The 12,293-nt window shown below is 32.2% G+C and overlaps 1 protein-coding gene across 1 annotated transcript in view; it reads left to right on the forward strand.

Moving 5' to 3' along the window:
* Window positions 1-11,663, forward strand: part of LOC122269722 (uncharacterized) — a 93,008-nt gene extending 81,345 nt beyond the window's left edge. The window contains exons 37-40 of the mRNA XM_087152335.1: window positions 2,087-2,207; window positions 3,431-3,681; window positions 7,908-8,079; window positions 9,688-11,663. Of these exons, the coding sequence (XP_087008461.1) occupies window positions 2,087-2,207; window positions 3,431-3,681; window positions 7,908-8,079; window positions 9,688-11,174 (2,031 nt within the window). The 3' untranslated portion in view covers window positions 11,175-11,663. The remainder of the gene's footprint in view (window positions 1-2,086; window positions 2,208-3,430; window positions 3,682-7,907; window positions 8,080-9,687) is intronic.
* Window positions 11,664-12,293: the final 630 nt, after the last annotated feature.

A 12,293-nucleotide genomic window follows, 5' to 3' on the forward strand; every position in this document is an offset into this window, starting at 1 on the left:
ATGTTTTATGCGAATGACTAAGCTGAATGTCTAAAGGCTTACTTGAATGTCTCATTCGAATGACCAAACGGAATGTGAAAAGGCTTATTTGAATGTCTTATTCGAATGACTAAACTTAATGTGTAATGGCTTATTTGAATGTCTTATTCGAATGACTAATCTGAATGTGTAAAGGTTTATTTGAATGTCTTATTCGAATGACTAAACTGAATGTGTAATGGCTTATTTGAATGTCTTATTCGAATGACTAAACTTAATGTGTAACGGCTTATTTGAATGTCTTATTCGAATGACTAAACTGAATGTGTAAAGGCTTATTTGAATGTCTTATTCGAATGACCAAACGGAATGTGAAAAGGCTTATTTGAATGTCTTATTCAAATGACTAAACTTAAAGTGTGAAGACTTATTTGAATGTCTCTTCGAATGACTAAACTGGCTGTCTGAATGAAATCAAATGACTTTCACCTAATGGTTAGTAATTTGTTTAGACTCTAAAGAAAGTTCTTGCTTATTGAACCGAAACTATAGTATGTCCATTTCTGTACTTTATTTGTGCTTTATCCACATTTTTTTTAAATAACTAGTGTTGCACGTTTGTCAAGGGAAAAAAAAAAGATCCTATGTTGAGACAGAATTATAAGAAATTTCGAAATTTATGGAGGAACACAAATATAAAAACATACACAATTTTTGGTGTGAATACATTGACATGTTATAAAGAATAAAATAAAAGCATATAAAAAAACTGAAAAAATTATTTCTTTTAATTTTATACCTACCAGATTAGATTAATATTTTTATAAACGTTTAGAATATGTTAAAAGTTTTTACTAGAAAGTGGTTACATTATACTTCTGTTATGATCTTAACAAATACTTTACTCCCTTGCAAACAAACTAAATTTCACTAACTTTAAGAGCCGTGTTGCTGATATAAATAGATGATAAAGTAAAGAATTCCCGTAGTAGCTTTCCTTAAACTTGAATAAAATGAAAGATATGTCTGAAATCTGCTTCAGCTGCTTATGTTAACTTCTTGGAATCATTCCATATTTTGAAAAATTATAATGGTTTAGTTAATTTTTTTTAGCATCGCTTTCTTTTCTAATGTTTTGAAATCTATTTTAAATTTTTATATGTCGTCGTACATTTGGGTTTTTTTTTTTTTTTTTTTTCGAACCACCATGCACCAGGTTCTTATATTCTTTCTTCTATTTGATTATCTTGTTCAGCTCTTCCTATTGTGAGAAAGGAGTTATCGATAATGTCAACTTTCATCTATTTAAAGTTACCCCAACATATAAAATAGTTAACTTTTCTTACATAATAGTGAATCGGAATTAAATAATTGTAGTGGTGGACACGCACGCTACCCCCACCAGAATTTTATCTGTGATAGATCTGATGAACGAATACCACTAGTTGTTTCATATCTGTTTTATGGGAGAGTTGTATTAAGTTTATCTTGTGTCTGACATTTCGTGACTGACACTTACATTTTGTATATTGACACTAAAGGGTCTTGTTTATAGAAACAAAACTATAGCGAGTTCATTTGCGTGCTATTATTTGTGCTTTATTTACGTTGTTCAGCTTAATTCATGTAATGGCACAAACTGTTTCCTATCTTCATTTGGACACTAAGGAACAATGATGAAAATGACCTGCTGGTGTTTGGACATAAGGTCCTGAGGAGAACAATAGGACTTATTAATGATAGAGGTGAATAGAGAATTAGGTCAAGCCTACAATTTGAGAAAAATATTGAAAAAGTGGAACCAAGCTCAGAAGTCGCCCAAAGAAAAGATGGAAGGACGATGTTATTGACGACTTGGAAATAATGAATATCCGTAGGTGGAAGGTGAAGTCAAAATAGAGTGTTGTATGGAATTGTAAAAAAAGCCACTGCCTACTAAGAGCTGTTGAGCTATAGGAGAAGAGAATATTACATTTTATTTTTGATTTGTATTGTTTTTCATGATAAAAATACAAAAGTGTTAATGTTTTGTCTTGTTTTCTTTTGACCTGGATTTAATTAATTTGATTTCTTTGTTTTTTTAATTCATTTTTTTTCTTTCCTATAGATTCTTCTTATGGCTATTGTCATATCTTGTCTATGTCAGTCTTTTGCTTATGAGGAAGATGATGCCGATGAAGATGAAGAAGATCCTCGTCTCCAAGCTGATGAAGAATACTTACACGATAGTAATAATTCTTTTTAACTAATCAACCAAAATCTATTATTTGAATGTGAGACACTTTCAAAATTTTCCTTCAGGCTGTTACAAGTTTCCTTTTTATTTATTACTTTATATTCGCATATTAAAAGAACTATATGCTTTTGATCCATGCGGTAAGCAATCTGATAAAATTACTTATTGTTAAATAGAACAACTTAACCTATGGAAGGATATGGGCATTTAAATAGTTTCCTTGGATTAATAAATTCGCATTGTGTTTTTATTTTAAGTGTATTTGTTCTTGTGATAAATCAGCTAGTTGTTGTATACTCAAACAATTTTATAATATTTTCATTATTATCATCCTTTCTTTCTCAACTAGCAATTCCCAAACCATTGGCTTTATTTTTTTTTTTTTTTCATTTCATGGATTTAGCTTTCACATAAGTTTTACAAAATTATTATCATGCTATAATTTTTCTCCTGAAATTGAAAAATTTTCAGTTATGAATTCTTCATTTCAGTTATGAATTCTTAAATTGCTATGAATTGTAAATTGGAAATTTGTTGTTCAAACATTATTTCCATAGACATTTCTGCCTTTCATAAAGTAATGAACTACGTAATTCAGTCTATTTACAAAAAAATAGTTGTTGCAAAAGACGAAAAATATATATAATTTAAAAATCATTTAAAATACAAACAGAGAAAATGCAGGGAGTTTTGAATTTTTTTTTACAAACTGGGAAAATACAGGGAAGTTTATTTCTTATTTTTGTCTTTTAAAAAAAGCTGATCTCTCAAAGTACAATCTATGGGATATGTAAAGATGATAGTTGAACTATACTAATCTTATTTCATTTACTGTAGCAGTATTTGTTTTGAGCAGTTTCTTATTTCTCAAAGTTTTTCCAGCAATTAAAACTAGTATAGTTATCCTACTATAACTTATATACGAACAGAGGGATTGTGTGCTTCCTCTCAATATATTGTGTATAATGTGTACAGTGAAAATACAGGGAATTATTTTTCCAGATATGAGTGGCAACCCTATAGTCATTTATTTCTATCTAAATATTAAATATACATATTTGTTTCGAATGAAAAGCTTTCGTTGACGATAATTTCTTCTGATATTATGACTTTTCTGTTATAACAGATTTTTACTGTGTTTTTTTATAAATTACATTTCTATATTCATTGGGCATTCTGAAACTTGCATAACTGAAATTTATTTATTTTTTTCAGTTAAAAGCAAGACGAAAAGAAATATGTCTTATAAACCAATGGATTTCAATGCTTTAGAAGAAGCTAGGAAGGAGCGAGAAAAGGAGGTGAAAATGTACAGCGTACTCAAGGAAATAGTGGCTTACATTTTATTTTTTTGGGTTATTATGATTCTGAGTTATGGAAACAGGGACCCCAATAATTTCTATTTAAGAGAAGCTTTGGTGAATGGATTCATTAAGCCTGGAGACTTATATCTTGAATTTAATAATGTAAGTATTCATAGGACAAAAATAATTAGCATTATATGAATGATTATATAGTCCACTCTCATCCATAGTCCAAATAAATATTGTTATAACATAAGGTCACTTTTCCAGTTTAAAATCAATTTGGCCGATCACGATACTGAAACATCCCCAATTAAAACGTGAATGAATGACATTGGCCAAATTTCATCGGTTATTATTAATAATAAACGGTTAATGGGATAAATTCGCTTTAATTATTCACTTTAACAGACTTATTTGGTTGTTATTAATATTGACTATTATTTATTTGGTTATAATTATTATTACTATTGGTCAGTATTAATAATAACCGACTATTCCATTGACCGTAGCGCACACACACACACACACACACACATATATATATATATGCATTTTTAAAAAGTGCACCTATAATTATTTATATGCCTGAAACATATACTGCCAATAATAATCGTGATAAGAAAAATGAAGTGTACAAATTCTTCAAGAAAATTCTTTGATTGTGGTTCTCTACAACCAATAGCGTTATTTTAAATGTCGAATAATTCTGAGTATAGTTAATCTATCTTTTGATGAGTTGAATTTCTAAAAACCAATTTTTCTTAATTCAAAAAGTCACACAGAAGGGCAGCAAGGTTTAATATTAAAAGAAAGCATTATTTTAATTGTGATAGTGTTAATATACGGTTTCCTGGTTTGTTGTACAACGATTAATACTGATTTATCAATTATTTATTGTTTAAAAAACTCACTGGAGAAGAGTACTTCTGTCTGAAGTAATATTGTTTAATAAATTAGCTTCTTTGTTAAAATGAATTCAACCTGAGATTTTGTTACTCATAAGAAAAAACATAATTTTTTTTTGGACTCTTAACTTATAGTTTGCCTCTATTATTTTCAGTCAGTATTTCCGCTTATTTAAAATCATCAAAAAGTCATTAAGCGTCATCTAAGACGCGTAATTCTCTATCGAACAAAAAAAATAAGTTGCCATCTGATATAAGTGGCCAAAATTTAACTTTGGAAAGAAAAAATTGAATAAAAAAATCTCTTCTTGCTAATAAAAAAAACAAACAAAAAGGATAAATACTATTGCAAGAAATAGAATAAGTGAGGACAAATTTAGATCTATTATGGTGATTTCAGCTGAGATTGCTGTCAGAGGACTGTCACTGAATAATATATATATGGAAGATTATTTTTTAAATAACAGGGATGAGATTTTTCCGCTTTTTAGCGGATTTCCGCTTTTTTCACTTTTATCTCTTAAATTTCAGCTTTTTTATCAAAAATTCAGATTTTCTAAAAATTTCATTTCTTTTTTATAAGTATTCCGCTTTTTCAGAAAATTCACCGATTTTCAAAGAGAAGCAGAAAATTCAAACAACATAGCTACCAATCCTTTCTCATTTTTACTTATTTTACCTATTTTCTCCCCTTTTACACGCAGCAGATAAGATTTTCCGAATTTTTTACCCGCCCTCCAGATAGATCCGATTTTTATAGTTCAAACGACGCTGCTTCTGACAAGCCTTTTAGAGGTCCCAAGCCTGGAATCTGCTAATATCTCGATTCTTATTCACCCGATTTTAATATCAAACATAGCTTTTCATATTTGCGTGTTACGATTCTTATTCACGCGATTTGAATATTGTATGTTGAGATTCTTATTTACGAGATTTAAAAATCCGATATTGTGATTCGTATTTACGTCTTTTTAAAAACCTATGTAGCGATTCGTATTCACGCAAGTTTAAAATTCAATGTGTTGATTTGCTCATGCGGTTTATAATATCAAACATTGATTTTCGTATTTATACGCGATTTTAAAATAAGGATTGGGATTCGCATTCACGCATTCACGAATTCTAAAAGTTATGCATCATAATTCTTATTTATGCAATCTAAAAATTACGCATCATGATTCGTATTTACGCTATCTAAAAATTATGAATCGTGATTTGTATTTACGCGTTTTAAAAATTCTATATCCCAGTTTGTATTTTCTCATTTTCAAAATCGTATATCTAGTTTCATATTCATGTGATTTCAAAATCCATAATTGTTATTCATATTCACGCAATTTTAAAGCGATTTTAATTTTTTTGCGATCAACTATCGCAATTAAATCGTAAGAAGTAAATTTTTTGTTGTTGTTAATTTACGTCTCACTAGAGCTGCACAATGGGCTATTGGCGACGGTCTGGGAAACATCCCGGAGGATGATCCGAAGACATACCATCACAATTTTGATTCTCTGCGGAGGGGATGGCACCCCGCTTCGGTAGCCCGACGACCTGCGCGCGAAGTCGAGCACTTTACGGTAGCACAGTTTAACGAGGACCAATACCGCACACCCTCGGTCCCTACGCAGTCTGATCCAAGTGGTCACCCACCCGCACGCTGACCTCATCCAGTGATGCTTGACTTCGGTGATCTGCTGGGAACCGTGTCTTATCGATCAGTTCACTGCGGGAAATATTTTTTTTTAATTAGTTACTATAAAGGTTCATTTTCTAACGACGATTATTAGTATATGTAAGTGTTACAACATCAGAGAAACTGGAAGGGAATATATTCAAAACTTACATTCTGTGCTTGCAAAGAAGAAAAAATAGGAATTGTCACAAGATGTTTGAAGATGGACTAACGACTAAATATAGCAAACATAAAAGATATAGCAAACAAAAGCAATCACTTAAAAAGGGATTTAATTAAAAAAAATTTGGAGGAAAAAGAGTTAATTAACTCATCATCAAAATTTTATTTATAATTGCTGTTATTTATGCTATAAAATGCAAAATTCTTATCAAATAAAAAACAATTATCTAAACAGTTGCTGATTGTCATGTAATTTTTCAAACTAAAATAGCAATTTTTGTATGTTAAGGAGTTACTATATATTTCTACTTCACTGTTATTGATAGGTTTCAGAGGGCTGTAGTTAGATTAGACTATAATATGAACATAATGATTCGGTTCATTGTTAAAGTTTTTTTTTTCCAATATAATTTAAAAAGTAATATTACTGATATATTTGCTATAAATCACATAACAGTATTTATTAAAAGAAATGAAATATTAATTTATATTCTCAGTAGTTTTAATTTGCTAAAGTAGTTTTTCAAGTAGTAATTGTCTCTTATGTGAACTGAGGAAAAATATAATTTCCAGCTTTATTTTTTCAATTGGTAACTTTTATTCTTCACTAAATGCTAAGTATCAATGTAATCGTTTTTATAATAATAGATTAGTACACAATTGTATGTTAGCACATTATTTATTACCTTAAACTGTCTGGAATTTATTATTAAAGGGTTGCGCTTGCGTAAAATTTACTATCGTGGAAATTCATCTTTTTTGCGTTTGGCCCTAATCTCATCCCTGAAATAAGGTCCCGCTTTTCGTAAAAAATAACCCAAAAATTTAAAGCTTCCTCGTCTTCAGGACCCGTAGTTTCCGAAGTCACTGTTCAGTGTAAGTTGGGCTTAGAATGTCTAATTATTTTATAAATATTAATATAATTATTGACTCTATAGAATTGGTGGAGGAGTATTAATATAAATGTATCTCAAGTTTAAATCGCTTTAATGTATCTTATATACTAGTGAATTGATATTTAATAGTTGAAGTGGTAGTTAAGCCACAATACTCCACCCCCACCAGAATTTTATTAAGGATAGAATTCGATGGACGGATACCACTAGTTGCTGTATTTGCGAAAGACTGGGAAAGCTGTGTTAAGTTCACGGGATTTTGTGCATTCGTGGTGAGAGCTGTATCAAGTTCACCACGGTTGTGTGTGTGTGGTCTATCTTGTGTTGCTATAAGCAGTTGAGTGTGTGCAGAATCCCATTGTGGGTAAATGAGACTGGGAAGCAACAGCGCGAGTAGTACGATGACGCAGTCACAAATAGCAAGTCAAGTGTTCAGTGTGACCATCCATCGAAATAGGCGTGTCACATCACGTCCGGAAGTCATCATTGTGGGGATAGTACTATGTCAACCTTTATCTATCGTACCTCAAGATTGAATCGAGTTTGCATATTTTATATACTAGTTAGTTATTATTTTATTAATTCTAATACACTAAATTACCTAATCGGCACAAGGCCTTGCAACTAATGCCATCATTGCTAAAACGGAAAAGAAAATTCGGTGATTAAAAGTATAACTTTTTGGAGCTAAAAGTAAGATCTGATATGAAATCTAAAATTATATTTCAGGTGAATACTGAAAAACGTTTTTGGAATTGGACACACAATGCTTTGATACCTGAATTGTTTGCCCAAAAGTGGTACAATGGAAGAGATCCCTTAGGCCTAAGGCTGTACTTGGATGATAGAAACAATATGAAGATTGGTTATGCTGTCCTCAGACAAGTTAGAATACAGCCAAGTAAGTTATAACATTGCACTTCGAACTCATTGTTTAAATCATATGCCGGCAGATTATTTAGGAATCGTTTATTTGTAATGTTATAGACCAGCAGTTCCCCACCTTTATAGTCATGCTTATCAACCATTTTGTAGGAGGGGGGGAAACTTCGACTTCCACTAACTATTAAATATCTAATTACAAAAATATAATGACAAATAGCAGACACCTATTATATAAGTAATATGAACATATATCATGCACAAATATGTCAGTAATTAGTGAAAAATGCTGTAAATACTGAATTTAAAAGTTTTTTTTTTCTTTTTTCATAAAGAATATAATATTGCTGCATTAACTTAACTGTCACATATGTCCTCCACGAGAGAGTGGATTCGTACTGGGCAGTTTTAGGATTGATGAATCATTCACGAAAAACTGGTGTAAGACAACACTATTTATTTTTGCTTAGACTTTCTGCTAAGTGCTACACTACTCTACTTGTATGCCACTCATGGGTTAGGAACCGATGATAGAGACAGTTATTTAAAGTTTTGTATTGTGTTTTTATATGTTTAAATTATTTTTGAAAATTGTTTTTTAAAAGTTGCTCAGAGGAAAGAGCGCTCACCTCCAATGAGGTCACGCGGGTTCGAATCCCGGAATTGGCCGGTCAATATGAATTCTTCACCCAGCTCGCGCTGATCATAGTACTGACGTAAAAAATATCCTCAGTGGTAGAAAGATCATGGATTAGTTTCCTTGCCGTCAGGCTAACCTTGATAGGTTTTCGTGTTTTTCCTCCCCATATCACGCAAATACAGGTTAGTTTCATCAAAAAATCCTCCAGAAAGGCAAACTTTTCCCGATACTAGATCCAGGGGCTCTCTTGTCTTCTGCAATGGGTTCAAAATTAAAAGGCTACGATATTGAACAACGACTGATCAACAACGGTTATAAAATAAAAAGTTCGACAACTATATCGTGCCACTTATTAATTATTTGGAATGTTAATTCTAAGATCAACTCAGAATTCTAAATTTGATGCTTCTTGCCATCAACAAGTTTTGGAAATAGTGTGGCTTATCATTACATTGCCCAAACTCATCATATGTTGTGTTCTTCCTTAACATAAGTTATGTTTATTTTAATCAGCACTGTCAAAAATGTGACGACCTATTAAAATTAAGCCACGATATTTTGTTAACACGAGCATCCTTCAAACTTCTCCTTAACATTAAATGCCCAATCACTCCAGTCACGTCATAGAAATGAAAAAAAAAGTGTGTTAAAGAGTATATAGTAAGCATAACATCCAGGTCTATATATATATATATATTAGGGGACCGGAAAGTAATGTCGTTTCACGGCATTTGATATTTGTTATCAAGATTTTATTTTTAATCAATAATGTATTCACCCTCTTTAGCAACAACCTTTCAATCCCGGGTCGAAAATGGATCGAAAAAAATGGCTAATGTTTTAAGACTAACGAATATATAATGCGCCGAAACGACATTACTTTCCGGCCCCCCTAATATATACATGTAATCTGCTAATATTCTATTCAATTTCTCCTAGAACGAAGAAATCGCTGATTTAAATTTCTGTCGTTTTTCTTTCTTTCAGAGAGTTGTGATGTGTCTTTTGTAATGGAAACAGTCACTCCCGAATGTGCAGGCTACGGAAAAGTTGCTTTTGAAGATGGTACTTTGTACACCACAAACTGGATTAAAGTTAACTCCACTGAAACACCTGTCCCGAACGAGTACAAATACTTGACAGCCGCTCAGCTCAAAGGGTATCCGTTCTGGGGGCAACTTGACTGGTACGGTGGCGGAGGGTATGTTGTGGCACTTGTTACTCGCAAAAGAAGCAATAGCGATCTCCCACAGTTACAAGAAAAACTGAAAAAACTGGAGAAAGAGGGCTGGGTTGACAGGCATACTAGAGCAGTTTTTGTTGAATTCGGTATTTACAATGCTCAGGTTAATTTATTTTGTTCTGTGACTATTGTTGCAGAGTTTCTACCAGGAGGTGGCGTGATCCCTTATTATCAAATATCTCCCATTCGACTGTTGAATTACCACTCGGGGTTTGGTATGATTCAGTTATCGGCGGAGATCATCTTTGTTATCTGCACGATTTTTTTCACCGTCAAAGAGGTGGCGAGTTTGAGTCGAGAGGGCTTGGCGTACTTCCACCAGTATTGGAACGTAGTGGAGGTTATAAGCATTGTCGTGTCTTACACGGGAATAGCGAATCATGTCTATAAGATATTCGTAACAGCTGGGATAATTAGAATTTTCACGGAAACGGAAGGGAGCGGATACGTCAAGCTTCAGGAAGCGGTACTTCTTGATGAGCTGTATTCCTACCAAATTGGAATCGTAATGTCTATCTCTACTCTCAAGTTCCTGAAGCTGTTGCGGTTTAACAAGCGCATAGGCATACTTAGTGGAACGTTGCGAGAATGCGCCAAAGAGTTGCAAAGCTACTCTGTTTGTTTGATGGTGGTGTTCTTCGCTTTTGTGGCTCTCTTTTGGCTTCTTCTTGGCAGGTATATCCGAGAGTTTTCTACCCTTATCTATGCTCTCGAATCAACCATTAGTTTGATGTTGAAGAAATTTGACTATGAAGAAATGTATGCTGCCCAACCGATTTTGACTCCTATAGCATTTTTTGCCTTTTCTTTGGCTACCTCCGTTGTTCTAATAAACATAATGTTGAGTATCATCATCCAGTCTTTTGAACGCGCCAAGCACGATGTTGCTAATCAAGGCAATGAGTATGAAATCTTGGATTTTTTCATCGGGAAAGTAAAATCTTGGGTGGGAGCTGGAAATGCTAAAGTGAAACCAGCGCCTCAGATGTATCAGGATAAAAAGATAGCACCAGATACAGTTGCAGCGTTTCCCGCCAAAGTGGATAGACTTGTGGAATTCATCAATGATTTCTATTTTGACGGACATATGGATTTTAATAGTAAAGATCTGCTGAAAAAAGTTAACGTTAGAGATGACTCTGCAAAAGAAGGAAGCAAGAAGTCTCGACCGACTAAAATAACTAACAGCAAAATTCCTCGTCATATTTCGAAAGAACTTTATGATTTTTAGATGCATTTTCACCTCTTTCATTTAATATTATGCGTGGAATGTTTGATTTGTATCTGTTTAATTCACTCATATAATTGCTCGTTCGTAATTCAACTAATATCTTTACACACAAAACTCCTAAACACACATTTCAAAATATTTTTCTTGACACTTTTTTGAAAAAACTTAGTATGTTTTAAATGCATTTTTTTCTTCTCTACTTATTAAAAATATTTAGTTTTTCAATTAGTTTTTTACTCTAGTTTTTTTTTTTATTTGTGACCTAAAAAACCCTTATTCACAAAACTTCTAAACACACATTTCAAAAGAAATTTATAATGTTTGGACATAAATTTAACTTTTTCTCAAAAATTAGTAAATATTACTCATTTAAAATGTTATATATACTATCACCAATTTCATTTGCCTGTTTAATATTAATGAAAACTAAAATTTTTAAGTATTTATGTAAATAAAAAATGTAAGAAAAAGTAGTTGTTTTGCTCTACACATTGCTTTGTCTTTTTTTCTTCAATAATGTTAAATACATTTGTCATTCAATGAAAAGACAGATCAAAAATTTTCGTTTGAGTGTGTCAGTTCGAGGTATGTACAAATAAGCGTAGCGTACCACCGAAACTGGTATGTAAGTCTATCTCTAGGCATGAGTTTTGTAAAGCTATAGTTACTTCCTTTCTATAAATTCTAGTTTTTTTTTACCCATTGGCAAAATAAGTATTGTTTTGGGTTTGATGGCGTGCTCACCTTATTTTTTTATGTTATCACACTTTTCAACTGTGTTGAAGAGTAATAGTAAACAGTGCACATGCGTCGTCATTGCATGCGTTGTTATGGCAACAGCTGCTGTTTGATAATTTTTTTAAAATTCTTTTTTTCACTTTTAATTTTGTTATGCATTAAGGTGGTGAGTTTATTTTTGAGATATGGGACCAGAGAGATCCCATCAATACTTCTTGAGTTGTGAATAAAAGAGAATTTCATCATTTGAGCAATATTTTTGTTATTATTGTTTTAATTAAGAATCAGAAATTCCAAACTACTGTTCAAACTGGATTGTTTTCAATACTAATTCAGGTGAATATCACACATAAAGAGGATCCAAACTGATTGACACGATCC

This window comes from Parasteatoda tepidariorum, chromosome 9 (assembly GCF_982258835.1).
Source record: "Parasteatoda tepidariorum strain Cologne lab strain chromosome 9, Ptep-v5.0, whole genome shotgun sequence".
NCBI lineage: Eukaryota > Metazoa > Arthropoda > Arachnida > Araneae > Theridiidae > Parasteatoda > Parasteatoda tepidariorum.